The sequence below is a fragment of the Cynara cardunculus genome (genome assembly GCF_001531365.2).
Source record: "Cynara cardunculus var. scolymus isolate 2C chromosome LG 7, CcrdV1, whole genome shotgun sequence".
Classification (NCBI taxonomy): Eukaryota; Viridiplantae; Streptophyta; class Magnoliopsida; order Asterales; family Asteraceae; genus Cynara; species Cynara cardunculus.
Window position 1 is genome coordinate 5,058,187 of NC_037534.1, and position 16,267 is coordinate 5,074,453.

Here is a 16,267-nt window from a genome sequence, read left to right on the forward strand (position 1 = left end):
ATTTAATAATTTGCTTTAAATTTGTGTCGTAGGTTTGAAGTGAAGCACATATACATATACATATACATATACATATACATATACATATACATATACATAGGTGGAGGTTTAAACGAGAACACCTCCATTTTACGAGAACGTGAGAACACCTTTATCACATGTGATAATACGCGTGAAGGGCCCTGTGATGTATGAACGACGTGTTCTACGACTTAGGCCGCACCAAATGTTGTCTGCATCTATGATTTAACATCACATGTGATGGTCTTGATGGATTATAGTATCATATTATCAACACTCTTATCATATGTGATAACATGTGTGGGGATTTGGTGGTGCAAGGACGACTTGACCCGCAACCAATATTGTATTGAAAATCATCCGCGGCTCTGATTTAGTATCACATGTGTATCATATGTGATAGAGTAATAGTATCACATGTGATTGTCTATAGTAAAAAAGTATTCTCATATTCTCGTAAAATGAAGGTATTCTCGTTTGAATATTTACATAATATATATATATATATATATATATATATATATATATATATATAGTGAAGGAAAAGGATAAATGACCTATGGCATAAATATCTTCTTCCTCTTGGCCTCTTCCTCAAACCCCATGTGCATCTCCAATCATCTTGCTATATATACCAACACAAATTAATTATTAAAAAAACATTATTTAGATATTTTGATGATTCGACCATTATTCTGTTTGCTTATTTAGTAATTGTTTTCGTTTGAACCCAACTATATATATTATATATAATGGTTTAATTATCTGATAGCTTCAAAATTTTATGACTTAAAGTTTTGTTTCACATGATTCTTTTTCATCTAAATATAATATATTTAATGTATTGATTAACATGTGTTTGTTTCATATGTATTCGGTTCATAATGTGAAACATTTATTTACGTGTATGTTTTGTTTCACAAACAAGCCAGAAAGGTTCACATCTGTGAACCGAGTACATGTGAAACAAATATATGTTAATCACTACATTAAAATCTAGCCATAGATGAAAAAAAAAAGATCATTTGAAATAACTTAGATGTACTGGTTCTCGAAGATCTCACGATTTAGAGAGTTTTTAGAAGAAGCTCTCGTATATATTATTCTAAAGGGGAGTTTGATCTGATGGAATTATTTTGAGGGAATTGGGTTTCATGGAAAGATTTGAAATCTTTGGTGTGTTTAGATTGTAGGATTTGGAATGAAATTGAATTCCATTTTTTATATATAACTAGTTGTGTACCAGCGCAATGCGGCGGGAGCCATGAATTTTAATGATTTGGAAGTTCCACTGGTTTTATAAGATAAGATTTTAACGATGATATAGGTTACACTTGGTCTTTACATATTAATGCAATTTGAATAAATAAGAGTTATGGTTCCAATTACAGACTATCGATGAAAAAAATTGTATGACAGTTTAAAATCCAATATATTTAAAATCCAACATATTTAAACGACTCCACAAATGTATTTGATTTACACCAAGAGCAAAGAACCAAGAAACTTGAGTTTTAAGATAAACACTCAAAACCAATAAAAAAAACTACAAATTTGACAGATCATAAGCCATGAAAAGACAAAAAAAGATGGGTTTTAGAATGAAATTTCAATTGTTTACCCTCTTTTTTGTCCAGAAACTCAGATTAAGGTTGAATTAATACATGTATGTATATATATATATATATATATATATTTCAAAAAAACCCAAAAACATATTAATTCAAAACATATTATACAGTGCAATTTGGACAGCCTAACCCCAAAATATATAGTATATATATGTAAATAAATAACTATAAAAGTATAAATCGTAAATATTAAAAATATTTTTTCACAGTATATATAATATATAATAATATAATTAAGTCAAAAACTATTCAATATTGGACTCATTTCGAAGGTATTAGCGAGACGATTATAATGGTGTAACTTGTTAAAATAAAAATGTATTTTTTAAACATGTTTTTAATAGATATACGATTATTTATGTTAATTTGATAAAAGTTTAAAATGAAACATTTAAAAGTAAATGACGTAAAGTAAATTAATTAATTAATTATAGGGATATAAAATGTAAATTTAAAATTATAATTTTAAAAAAATTGGTTGTGAGAGGGTGAGTGTATGTGAGGAGAGAAGGGGGTGAAAAAGTGAGTATAAAGGGTATTTTGGTCATTTAGAATTTTAAGACTTTATGACTTTTACTAAATTTGCTTAATAAGATAGTATAAATATATAAAAACAAATTACAAATGATTATAAAAATAATTTTAAATTACATTTTTATTAAATGATTGTTACAAAACAAATATTTTTAACATATTTTAAAACATTATTATATACAAATCTTACAAAATCCCATTAAATACCAATCTCCTCGTGGGATTTCAAAATGTTATGTTTGTGGGATTTCAATTAAATCCCATGATTTCAAATATGAAAATCCGTCAAACTAAACATGGGATTAAAATGGAATTTAAATTCAAATCCTTTCAAATCCAATCCGGCAAACCAAACGAGACCTTATGAGCTATGGATTATCAAATCTTGTAATTCATATATTAGATCATTGAACACATAAAAAGTCAAAAATCACAAGCTAATCCTTTTTGCACTCATATATATATATATAGAGAGAGAGAGAGAGAAGTGTTCAAATAAAAACAAATCATAATTTTTCATTTTATTCATTTTTTTGTAATTATGRGAGGTTGATTAACCATTTTTATTGTGGAGAGTGTTAATCATGGATATTATCGTCTTCATTATTTTAATTTTATAGAAATACATAAAACAATTTCATTAAATATTATATGAAATAATTTCATAACCATATATGAAACAAATTCATCAAAAAAAAGTAACATATAAAACAATTTCACAAGATTAAACAATTTCATGAAAAAATTTCATAAGATTAAACAATGAAATCGACGTATGAGGGTGGTTTGTACGGTTTGTACAAATAAGAGTGGTTTTCATTTGATCGTTCTTCTCTCTCTTTCTCTCTCTCTCTCTCTCTCTCTCTCTCTATATATATATATATATATATATATATATATATATATATGGTTGAGTTCCGGTGAGAAGAAAAGTTACAGTGAAAAGTGTAAGGAGAAATCTCCATTCTTAAGTCAATCCTAATTATATGTCAAGTGCACCTGATCAATTCTCTTGTAAAACACAATTCATATGTGGGTATGAGATTAAAAGTGATCAATGGTTTAGATCTCTTCTCACCGTAACTTTCTTTCCCACACAATCATTCGCATATACATATACATGGTTGGGTTCACGTGAGACCAAAGGTTTTCGTGAGACTCGTAAGACCAATTTATGTTTATTGATCAACTTTATAAGCTAATGATCTAATGGTCTAAAGTTGTTCGGTTACAACTTTGTGATTATTGAGAAGTCTCGGTGACAATTTTGTGATTATAAATGTTCAGATTGTAGATCTAATCTAATAATTGATAATTAATTTTACAGGTCTTACGAAAAACCCTTAGTCTCACATGTCTACATACATATCTATATATATAACTTTTTTGAATTATAAAAATGATAAAGCATGATTCACGGGATGTATTATGAGACAAATGACAGAGACTAAGTATTAATTAATTTGATAAATTTTGGATAATGATGACAAAGGGTGGCATGTGGAATCTAATTAATATTTTAAGGGTACTTTCGTCATTTCCCTATAAATAAAATAGTCCTCCATATTTAATTTAAGGCAACAACTAACAAGCGTGATGTAATCCTTCCCATGTAACATCTTTTTCATTTTTAAATTCTTTTTTAATGATGATACTGAGTTCTTATCTGCAATTACTGACCGACTTGAAACCGACCCGTGGGGACAAATGGACTGTTACATTCAAACAGACCATCGATCTCACATATATATGGCTCGAAGTTAACGAGTTTTTAACAAGACGTGATTTTTGAGATTTTACCATTTCAGATATGGGAACGTGACTGAATACGTGTAGTTGATTTACAAATACGACGTAGGATTAAATATTTTTTGATATTAAATATTTAATAATAAATAGTAATTAAGAATTAAAAAATGATATTAAATATTTAGGCAGAAAAACTTAAAGACAAACAAGAGGGCCAATAAGTGTGCCTAATCCAATCCGTTGATATGGTTAGTGGGGAAAAAGGAAACACAAAATCCAAAAGTAATGGGGTCAATAATTGAAACAAAATATTTATTATTCCTAATATATAACCGATTATCATGTTGATATGACGAGTGATGTGGTATCCAATTCAGTATTATTTGCTGACGTGGTTCATGACATGAATTTTTTTAATCTAAAATTAGTCTTTTTTTTTAAATCTAAAATTAGTCTTCAACCGGTTACACGAGTACTTAAATGTTTAAAATTTTATATTTTATATACCAAAATGAAAGTTTTGAAAGTACGTTACCAGAATAGGAATCAAGTTAAAGTATGTTACTTTTTCATGCAATTTCTGCCTAAAGTAGAAGTTTTAAAAGTACGTTACCTAAAATAATGTATATATAATGTAATATATAAAATAGAATATATGGTAAAGTTAAACTTAATTTGTTTTTAAGGATTTTGAATTTTGGTTTTCCATTTTGAAAATACGCGGAAGACGCTATTAAGACAATTTTCTTAGATGTTGTTTATTTTGTAAAAGGTGTTGAAATCTTAAGTCTTATTACACTCAAAGATGGTGCTGAAACCTGAAAGTAGAATCAATAAAACTATTTATTTTTTCTTAAACAAGTAAATGTTTGAATTCGTGTAAGAGTTTTTTCCAGCAACTTCTTGAAGCCGATTCAAAATTGTTGCGGTTAATAAATCCACCACTTTATGCTTCCAAATTCAAACCGATTAAAAAAATTAATCTTGTATAAAAGTTTGTTTCAGATAATTATTGAAAACAACATAAAATTCTTTGAGAATTCTGTACTTGTATGTATAGCTTTCAGAGTGAAGAATTAAACTCGTGACAACCCACCTTTTCATTACCAAAAATAGTTGATATTGTGTCGTCAAAAATCATAGAAACTGACGAAAGATCAAATATGATAATGAAAGTATTAAGTAGACGACAGAGAAAAATAATTGAAATCAGGGACCATGATTCTTTTTGTAATTTATAGGATTCATTTGATGCAGTTATCTTTTTTTTTTTTATTAACCTGGATATTCAACCTGTTATGCGAGCCGGCTAACCCCAGGGCGACCACCTGCTTTGCAGATAGCCCGGAGTCACCGCCATTTGAACCTTCATGGCCACAAGGGAATTTTTATTCCTCCTTGGATTTGAACCTGGGACCTCCTATACTTTTGATCTTTGGAGCCAAGCTCAAACCAATCAGACACCACCCTTATGGTTTGATGCAATTATCTTTATCGCGATCTGGAGAACAATAAAAGGTGAGTTTACCTTTTATTCTTTTAGAGATAGGTAAGTGATAAGATGAAAAAACAAACAGTCTAAATTGATTAACCTCTTAGTAAATAAGCGATAAAGAAGCTATTAAGAGGATTTTTTCTAAAAGCAGTACATTCACTTTTTTAGCCATTTTCATAACCGAATTCTGATTTTAGTCAGAGTTTACGTAAATTGTCTTCACATTTGCGTAAAACCTATTTTCAGATTTAAAGAAAAAATTCTTCACCCATATTACGCAAGAAATGTATATATATATTTTTTAATTTGGAAATCAAGTTTACACGTTGGCTAACAGGAATTCAGTTGAAAAAATGGCTAAAAAGTGAATTTGTGAAGAGATTGACTATTTTGGTCAATTTGCCATCTAGCTTTAACGGAAACCTTCTTGTCACTCTTGTAGCCATCCTGCTTTTAGGGGTGTTTGGGATTGCTTATTTGAAACAACGTATACTTTTCTACAAAAGCACTTATCAACTTATTATAAGTCAGAAAGGTCTAACTTCTTCATAAACACCTTATTACCGGTTTGGCACCGGTTTAAATTGTTTATCCAAACACTCAAAAGTGCTTATTACCGGTGACACATCGGAATAAGTCAAAAAGTTATTTTTATAAACAATCTCAAACACCTCCTTATACCATGATTACATCCTTATTCCTTATCGACCTTATTCTCATTCTGAATCATTGGGCCTTGATACTTGAAACGATCATTTTGGGGTCCAAATACTCCCATATGTTAACTTCTACACCCTCCGATAATTGGTTTTCGGCCGACTTATCCACGAGCGTCGACTCTCCAACACTACCTTCCACTGTTCCAACCTAGCGTTCACCTCTCTCTTAGTTTTCACTACCAATACAATGTCATCAGCAAATAACATACACTATAGAAAACACCCTCGGATCCCTTGCGAAAACTCATCCAAAATCACGACAAGTAGAATTGGGCTTAGCACCAATCCCTACTATAACCCGAGCTCCCCCGGGAAGTACAATGTCTCACCCACTTATGTCCTGATACAAGTAATTGGTCACTCGATATTTTGGAACGTAAGGTTATAAAATGAATCGTTACATTTCATAATCATGTTTGGTTGACATGTAAGAATAAAATAAGTTGAATACAATGTTTGACTTCATTAAGTGAATGCCTCATTCCATTCCATCCCTCATTTTATCCCACCAAACACTACATCAACTACGTAAATTAACCAAAACAAACCAAACAAACCCAGTATATCCACCTCCAGAGTCAGAGTGAGATGTATGCATACACATAAATTGACCAACAATTACAATATTCCATTACTAAACAAAGCAGAACAAACGACTGCACTTAGACTTTTCAAACTATAAACTTCATACCTTTAGAGTCAAGTTGGATTTTTGTTGGCTACAACACATGAATGGAATTGACCATGCCCATTCCATCTAATTCCAGCGAACCAAACGGCAGCTAACTTTTAATTTCGCCATAAATACCGAATAGTATACAGTATATAACCAACGGCTCCAAATCCAACAGTCTTTTTGGAAAAATCTTGAAGAATACTACAAGGATCCGAGAAAAACATACCATAATCTTTTAACTACCACATATTTAGCGCAAGAACTATGAACGCTAATGCCTTCATTTATTTGGTTTTAGGATTTAGATTTAATATTGCAGTCTGCACTCAATATCCACATATCACATGTACTTCAAGAATCTCCAAGAACAAAGAATTAGAAATATTTACTTGTGATATGAGTAGTCCCTTGGCTGAATCAAGATCCAAGAGTAGGGTGAACTCATGGCCCTCCAGCCAGCAAACCTTCCAAAAAGGATCCATGCAGCCATGAGTGAACCAGAAACACTGACCAGTGACCTGCAAAATGGAAAACCAAGAGGGTTAGGTGAAGATGAGATTGTGCAACAAAGAAAGGTTTGAAGAGAGGTAATTACCTGCGCGTATCTAAAATGAGCAAAGATCGTTATTACCAAGCCTCTTGTATTTACAGGTGTAGGCTAAAACGGAAATTGTTGCAATTTTTCACGAAACAAAAGGGGTAATCGACATCATCTCAAGAATGCTAAAACTGTCGATATCAAAGTAATAAGCAATAAATTAACCAATGATAGCTGTTTAAAGAATGCTGCTAATCGGTAAAACTCAAACAAAGTCAACTATATCAGTTCTATAAACACAAGAATATAAGGTTCATCGGCACACGCGATAAAAAGATGAGTAAGCTATAGATATTAACCGAAGAAAACCACTAATCTTACACAGTATCTGTATCCTTATGCTTCACCAGTCAGCATCACCATCTCAGAGAAATCAGCATTTAGAAGTATATACAACCTAATCAATCTACACCCAAAACTATTTCTGTTTGCATGCATGGCTTTGTCGTCATTGCTTTTTGTATCTAACAACACAATACTTAGACATGAACTCAAAATCTTTGTCAAATGTTAACAATACTTGTGCTGTAGATGTGAAAATTCTCCAAGAATCTTGGGATTGATCTGTGTTGCCACCCGGAAATCTAACATTGATGTTGAGTACGATGTGCCTGCCCTTTGTGAAGACCTTGAGCGAGCTAACTCCAAGCTTGGCTTTATAACCATCTTTAAAAAAGAATCCAACCCATTATTCAATAAGTTAACACAATCATTAGAGATATCCAAGCTCTCCGTTTTCAGATTGTGCTTCAGCCTGTTCTTTAAAGAGTTTGTGGCTGGCAATCGACCATTGTAATGGCAAGTCTCAGTGTAGTATGCAGAATCTGAACCACTACAGAGCACTTTTCGTGTTTCTTTTGAGTGTATACTGATGCCAAGTGGAGCCCTAACTGGGCTTCTACTATGAACACCAGGACTTATTACACCCTGCTCAACTTCTTCCCCATCTTCCACAGAATTAACTTCAACAGGTGGCTTGCTGCCTAAAGAAAGCAGCTCAGTAGCACTTTGTTGTTCTTGAATCTTTGTTGCTGCCAAATCTTCAGAGGTTCGAGTCTTTTCATGAAGGCCAATAGGACTAGCCCGATCCTTAAACTTTCTTTCACGAAGATTTGGGGTTCTTCCTTTTCTAGGGGACCGAGGAAATGCATCTCTGCATAGAGACTGAAGGCCGGTTCTTGGATTGGTCCCATTTGGGAGTTTTAAAGTCACAGGACCATCACTTTTGACATGCTTTTGAGGGGGTATCTTGGAAACAGTGGCATTTTTCACAATAGCCATGATAAGTTCATTATGAAGGTGAATATTCTCTCGCCCTATCAAACCGAAGCAAAGCTTGTTAAATTCTGATTTTCTGAGGTTAAGACTCAAATACCTTGTGAGCAGATTGAAGTACTTCTCAGCCTTTTGTGAACCAAGACTCTTTTCAATCTGAACTTTCAGATCAAAAGTATCGATTCTGGAAAAACGCCGAACTGCCGGCATTTTGTTGTTGGTTTCAATATCTCAGAATCATCAAAACATCTTCAACCATTTAAAAGAAAGACAATGATCTCCAAAAGAACTCACACTCCACATCACTAAATAAACCCCCAAATTCCAGATAACCCTAACCTCCTCTTTGACTCGTGAATCGAAGTCAAACTTCACTTGTTGTCGCAAAGCTGAGTTATCGATTTCTGCAGCAAACAAAAATAGAATGAACAAACCCTAGATTACAAAACAAAAAAAAAATCAACTCAAACAGAACTTCCTGTTACTTCATTCCATCAAATCAAGTAATCAACCATCGATCAACACCATAACGAGGCTCAAAAAGTAAAGAATTCGATAACAGCAAGTAAATCCATAACCCTTTGTAATCGTAAGTCGACCGAGTAAGGCGAATTGAACATAGAAATCGAACAACGAAACGGAGATAAATGTGGAACAAAGAGAAGAGAGTAAGGTAAACCTGATTGATGGATGTGGAGGAGTTGAATTGAAGAGAAATCGAGTAGATCGGTGGAACGATTAGGGTTCGTAATCGGAATCTTTTTGGTTCGATGGAATCGTGGGGGGGTCAAAGTCACGTGCGGTTGTTTCACAAGGGGGGTATTTGATTGGGGGCGAAGTGAGGTCTTGTTTGGCTGCCGTCAAACAACTACCAATCATCCCAAGTCAACGGATCCCCTCTCCCCTTCTTTCTTATGTTTGGTTTTGTTCAATAGACATTCTTTCTCAAATCAAATCAAATCTAAAGAGTTCACTTTTTATTTAATTATTTTATTAAATATTTTATTTTTATTTTGACGATTGCAAGATTAATCGTAAGATTGATCGGTTAAGCGGTAAGAACAGTTATCGGATAAGATTTTCGATCATTAAAGTAATATAGTAAACATCTCTTACCTGACAATAGGCAACAAGTGTTCGGTACCGTTGTAAGAGACGGCAACCTACATTTTCTTTTACATTTGTTGTATAGAACACATTTTCCGTAAGTCCCGAGTCTTCATAAAAACAATCGTTCAACCATTTGAGGTAAGTGGTAGATTTGCATACATCTTATTCCGAACCCAACCTTCGTGTGGGATTTCATAGGTACTTCTGTTAAGGTCTTATGCATCTTGTAGGAATTAAACATGTGAATGTATCGATTATGATTCATGAGTTGGTGCTGAAACCATTCAGTTATAGATGTTACTAGATCATAGACAAGAATCCAATTTAAGGTTTCTATCAACAAATGAAAATAAAACCAAACTTTGTGTTATCAAGATAAAACAGACGAACCACTTGGGTTGTGGTGTACTGGTTAAGGTTTGGTTCGAATCCAAACCTTGTGGTTATTGAGGTTCACCTGCGATGACTCAAGACCATTAATTGCCGACAGGGGGTTAGTCGGTGCGCGTAAGTTGGCCCGAAACCCACGGTTACAACTTTTTTTAGATAAAATGAATGAATTAACTACAAAAATCAAGACATGAAACGTCTCAACCACCAATAGTAGTTGCAAAAACTAGCATTCAAGTCACACCGGATTCCTTGCTCAAAGTCGATATGAGTCCTTCATCCTTGTCGCCAATGGTTGCGAGGGTGGTGAAGGGTTCTCAACATAGATCTCAATCACATATAGAGCCATAACTATATTTTTCGCATGGATGATGTTTAGTTTGCAACTAATATTAGCAGTACGACACCAAATGGTCATTGGCACAACGGTATCTATGTTACTAGTAAAGTCCAGCCTTCCAAAAGGTTAATAGTTCAACCCTCGGTATGACCTCCGCCATAAATAACTACGGTCCTGGATTTAGTTGCAAACCAAACACCATTCATCTATAACGTTACAACTATGGTTTGCAAAAACGAGCGCTTTGGACAAATTGTGAAAGTGTAGATGCCAAAAGAACAAAGCACTATATTCGACACATTTTATCCAAAATCGCTCGTTCTAGCAAACCGTTGTCTTCTTTATTGCATTTTTGTAACGAAAAATCAAATACGATGATTTAATTGTCAATAACTCACTGAGAAGCAGGACAATAAAGAAAGAAAAAGAGGTCATATTAGCAGCAATTGCAAATCTACCAACTTTCAGAACTCTTTTAATCACTCGACCAAAATAAGATATCTTATGGACATCAACATGTAACAGTTTCGCATTTTAGATAAAATTCTCTCGTTGTTCCAAGACTCGTAACTAATGAGACTATAAGGCGAGTATAGGCCATAGCTGCGGGAAACTTAGCTCAGTAATAAATAGACAGTGTACGATGATGTTGAAGAGAAGGGTTTGAAACGCCGAATGCCCACAACCAAAGATCCAATTCTACACTCAACACCTGAAACAACAAATCATAGATCAAAAGTTAGAAGTTTTATAAACATGTTCTCAGACTAGCAGGTTATACGTCTTTTTGTTTTTATAAGACATTTTTTCAAATTATGTCATACAAAATACTGATAGAACGTTTTATTTCAAAAGTGTCCTAAAAAAAACTTGTTAGTATGTCCAAAAAGCACAAACAGCAGAATGAAAAATGGTCGTATAACCTGTTTCCCAGTTCTTTTACAGATCAAATCCCTCATTTTTTCCACCGCATATATGGAGCAAGCTCGTAACTCAACTTCCTCTTCACTGCCTGAACCAATTTCCTTATTAGCCTCAATTCTGTTGGCTAAGGTTAAACTATATCTCAATACTCCAAGCTGCTGAAGCACGGCTGGAACAATATAGTCTGCAAATATAGTGATGGAACCTATGTCACTGAATTCTCCGTATCTTTGACCCTTGAATGCACCCCATAAATCAGCAGCAAATATCTGAGCTCTTTTATACAAGAACACCTGGCGACCTTTGTACACTGTGTGGTCTCGGAAACCTACAGCATTTTCAATAATTTGTATTTTAACATCTTTTTCATTGTTATTTAATAGATGCAGCTAGTTGATCGAATGTTAGAAGATGAAAACTGAAGGCGCCAAAAGGGGTAGAAAATACCAGGAAAATGACGTGCAATAATGGCAACAAGCTTTACAGCTGATTTTTCACAAGACTCCACAATGTTGGACGCCTTTCCCCCAAAGCTTCTCTCCAACTCAAAGCCAACCTAAGTCATAAGTTTAGTTATTTATTACAGAGCATATATACATATACAAAGAAAGGTTCAAGAGAGAACCCACAAAAATAACCGTCGGATCTAAAAAGTAGATGGCTCATATTATTCACGACCGTCAAATTAAAATAGATAGACGCCCCGGATGGGTTCCCTTGTTCGCCTCTTTTAGTGTTCTCTCTTGAACCCACCTCTACATATATGCATGTATATATATACATACACACACAACTAGTTCAGGACAGTTTCTTATAACTAAAATTTTGGAAATGTGATGAAATTATACCAACACCAAAAACATACCTCGTGCATCAAGCGAACCCGTTCATCCTCCAAAGGAAGCGGTCTTGGCCATTTCAACAGTTCACGCAACTCAGGGCCTGACAATAACCATAAGGTTAATCAATCAGTATTACCATTCTTGAAGACGATAACCATTTGTTCCATTTAACCGTGTTTGGTGATGCCAATTCTACCCACAAGCATTACTGAAGTATGAAGCACAAGAACTTCACAGCATCCTGTAAATGATTGGCCAAATCTGATACCCACATCCTTTTCTATCTAAACCTATGTTTTTCATTCTTGTTTTATTAAAAAATGGTATACTTGGGTAGCTTAATGAGAGTAGCATTAATACCATTAGTCAATATAAGAATTAAGCAAGAAGGGACAATCTTCATCTACAACATAAGCACCAGCTCAAGTTTCAGAAAGAAATAAGTGAAGACTCAAGTGAACTACCAGTATACTTCTGAAGTCGATCAGCATCAAACACAGATGGGTCGTTTTGAAGAGCTGCTTTCAATCCTGAAGCCAAATCATCATAGTTTAACTCCTTGTCTGTTATCATTGAGCAACCAAGAAAAATGTTAAGAGACAGGAATTTAAAAAATGTACAATCAACTTGAGTTAAGTATCTCTCTGATGCTGAACATAAGTCAATTAAGGGAAGTGTGTTGAACAAAGAATTACAATAGCTTTCTTACTGATGCTAATAAATTAACTTCATGATATCAAAACTTAAAGCAAATACAAGCTAGGGGCTGTGTGGTAGGTTTTTCATTAAGTTGTATATCGATAAAGTTGTCTGTGGGGATTAATCTGTCTGTATAGGTTGAGAAGGTTTTTGTTTGAAAGGGTTTTTTAACAGATGAAAGGAACATGCATTTTTAATTGGGAGAGGCAGGTTTGGAAAAAACTTAGCTTTTTGCATAAACTCCCCCCTAGAAGCTTACTGAAGAAGCTATTTTCTATATTATTAAGTCACTACCAAACAGTCATTTATAGCCGACCGAATAAGTTGTGAGTCCATTAAGCTCATTAAGCTGCTAGCAAACAGGCCCTTACTCATCTGTATCACGGCTATAATCTACAGTACTTCCTTAGGTCTATGATCTATCATTTACCAAAAATCACGGAATGAGTGAAAGACCACAAGGTGAAGCATTACAACTTTCAAGCAATTGATGGGGTAACGTTTGAACAGATTCTTGACAGACGCACAGCTAATATGGGACTCATGGAAAAAGTTCTCATGCAATGCTCATGCCAACAAGTCCCTCCTTCAACAACTGAGAAGAGACTTTGAGATATAGGAGATGCAGAGCAGTGACACATCACAGGATATTTTGCAAGATTTATGGCAATAACCAACCAAAGGAGAAGGAATGGAGAGGAGATACCTAATTGGCGTGTGATGAATAAGATTTTTACGAACAGTCAAAGATGATTTCACATATATGATACATTGTGATGTCCATAGAAGAGGCCAAAGATATTGAAACTTTCTCGATTGTGAGTCAAGCCCTCAAAGTGAGTCAAGAGGAGAGAACAGATGAAAAGGATGGTGATTGCTATGGCTGCTCAAAAATCACAATGGCTGGAAGATCTTCCAGCTTGATGTCAAAGCAGCATTTTTGCATGGAACTTTAATAGAAAATGTTTACATTGAACAACCAAAGGGTTATGAAATCAAGGGAAGTGAGCAAAAAGTCTACAAGCTTAACAAAGCCTTTATATGGATTGAAACAAGAACCAAGGGATTGGTTTAGTTGTATTCAAACTTATTTTCATCAGTGAAGGTGTTCAGAAGAGCCCGAATGAACAAATGCTGTTTTTCAAAAAGGCAGTGGAAGTAAAGTTCTTATTCTCGGTGTTTCTATGGCCATGATCTCATTTACACTAGTAATGATCCTTTAATATTTCAAGAGTTTGAGTATTCAATGCAAAAGAAGCTTGATATGTCTGGTCTTGGAAATTTGAGGTTTTTCCTTGGCATAGAGTGGCATTCATGTTTCACAGTATAAATATGCAATAGAGGTTCTGAGACGTTTCGGGGTGGAGGACAGCAATCCAGGATGTAAATTGACAGAGATGAAGACATAGAAAGAGTAGATGAGACAGTTTACAAACAAATGATTGGAAGTCTAATGTACATAACCACCACGCCACCAGATCTGCAGTGTGTTTACATGTCTGGATGGCTGGGCCTACCAAGATACACCTCCAAGCTGACAAGAGAGTGCTAAAGTACTTGAAAACTCTGGGCAACGGCATGTGGTACAAACAAAGAGGAATTGGAGAAACGCGAGTGTACATAGACAGTGATCAAACATGAGATATTAATGGAAGGAAGAGTACTTCTTGTTCATGCATTTTCAAAGGGTGACAGAGCAGTAGCTAGGTCTTCAAAAGAAACAAGCAGTCGTTACTCTTTCAACAACAGAATCAGAATATATAGCAGCTGTAGCTTATGCCTCACAAGCTGTCTGGACGAGAAGTGTGCTAGAAGAGCTAGGTTACACACAAGAATAAAGCACGACATATTGTGTGTGCATCCCATCTGATTGCTGTAAAACGCATCTTGAGATATCTAAAGGGAACTCCTAACGTAGGTCTTTGGTATCTCAAGGGTTCAGGTTGTGTTTCACATGAAGTGACAGCACATCCATGTGTATAATCATTCTTTATGTGACTTAGTGGAAGATGGAGTGATGAAGTTGGAGTACTATGGCTCACAAGAACAAGTCTTTGACATTTTTTACATAACATCTGAAGCGTGATACTTTTCAGAAACTTCTAACACAGCTAAGACTCTGCTCTCCATCAAGTAAACTAGCTGATGGAACTCAGGTTCATTCCATGAATTCCAGGTTTAGGTTTACCAAGTCCTGTGCTTGCTTAGTAGTTTGTTAAATAAAGTCCTAGTCTATAGGACTCATTTAAAACACATAATAGGAGATTGTTAGCAATTCTGTTTCTCTATAAGGCTTACATAACCAAATGTTCTTGAATTAGATAAGAATCAATTTTCAAATTGATAAGGATTATGATGCAAATTTTAAACCATCCAGTTTCTATTTGTCGTTCTTGCTATAAAATCTAATTTAGTAGTCACTTTTTTTCTCAAAATGTTGAAAATGCACAACCTACTTAAAGCTTAAAAGTAGCCCATTGGATCCCAATTCCCAAATCTTCAACTTCAATTGAAACCTGATACAATATAATGCACTTTCAGAATGTGAATGTTACCTGGCCAAAAGCAGAAATTCAAAGCATCCAGAACAAACAAGTATTGAACTGTTAAAGGACCATTATCAAAGTAATGAATCCCTTCATAATTCCATTCCACTTTCGGAATGGAATTCTCAACACTTTCCACCACTTTCTCAATGCCTGCAAATCAAAATACAAAAATCACTTTCAAAATCACGTGAACGCATGCAAAACCTTATACGAACAGCTCCAATGCTTCCATATGAGCAAACCACATGTGCCTTTCTACAGTAGCATTTCAAAGGAAAAAAGCATTTCAAAAGACGATTATCCTACCTTCCGAATCGACGGTGACGTGAGAAGAATGAGAAGCGACCCAAGCGGAGCTAGCCCTAACTTCTTCCATGGCGGCGGCGGAGGGAATGAAAACTCTCCACAATCACCTGTTATCGGTTTTTATATATAGTAACGATAATGTGTACGTGGTTTTCATTGTTGGAGGTTTCGCGCTTTCTGTTCGTTTGGGTCACGGCTCCCACGTGCAAAACCGGCCACCGTTCGATATGGAAAGTCACGTGTTCTTTTATATTTCTAACGGTCCATTGAATCATGAATCGCGGTAACTTTTGGACTTTGATTGATTTTGACTTTTTTAAACGTTGACTATATGACCGTCCTTTTCAACATTTTTTTCATTTGTTGATAAAATCATGAGATTTTAGATATGGAATGAAAATAATCGTAT

The 16,267-nt window shown here is 34.5% G+C and overlaps 2 protein-coding genes across 4 annotated transcripts; both read right to left on the reverse strand.

Moving 5' to 3' along the window:
* Window positions 1–6,631: 6,631 nt before the first annotated feature.
* On the reverse strand, window positions 6,632–9,580 carry LOC112516013. Of its 3 annotated transcripts, XR_003069564.1 has the most exons (4): window positions 9,378–9,580; window positions 7,745–9,102; window positions 7,421–7,554; window positions 6,632–7,343 (listed from the first exon to the last, which is right to left on the reverse strand). XR_003069564.1 is itself a non-coding variant. In XM_025123025.1 (2 exons), the coding sequence occupies exon 2, from the start codon at window positions 8,906–8,908 to the stop codon at window positions 7,934–7,936; it is 975 nt and encodes a 324-aa protein (XP_024978793.1). In that variant the 5' UTR covers window positions 8,909–9,102; window positions 9,378–9,580; the 3' UTR covers window positions 7,586–7,933. The 3 variants fall into 3 exon arrangements, 1 of the variants encoding a protein (XP_024978793.1); XR_003069565.1 differs by lacking the exon at window positions 7,421–7,554; XM_025123025.1 differs by lacking the exons at window positions 6,632–7,343; window positions 7,421–7,554 and having other exon boundaries at window positions 7,586–9,102.
* A 1,411-nt stretch (window positions 9,581–10,991) lies between these two features.
* LOC112515735 (queuosine salvage protein-like) lies at window positions 10,992–15,931 on the reverse strand. The gene is made up of 7 exons (XM_025122650.1): window positions 15,859–15,931; window positions 15,559–15,702; window positions 12,769–12,867; window positions 12,328–12,404; window positions 11,910–12,018; window positions 11,462–11,790; window positions 10,992–11,250 (listed from the first exon to the last, which is right to left on the reverse strand). The coding sequence occupies exons 1-7, from the start codon at window positions 15,926–15,928 to the stop codon at window positions 11,158–11,160; spliced, it is 921 nt and encodes a 306-aa protein (XP_024978418.1). The 5' UTR covers window positions 15,929–15,931; the 3' UTR covers window positions 10,992–11,157.
* Between the last annotated feature and the right edge of the window lie 336 nt (window positions 15,932–16,267).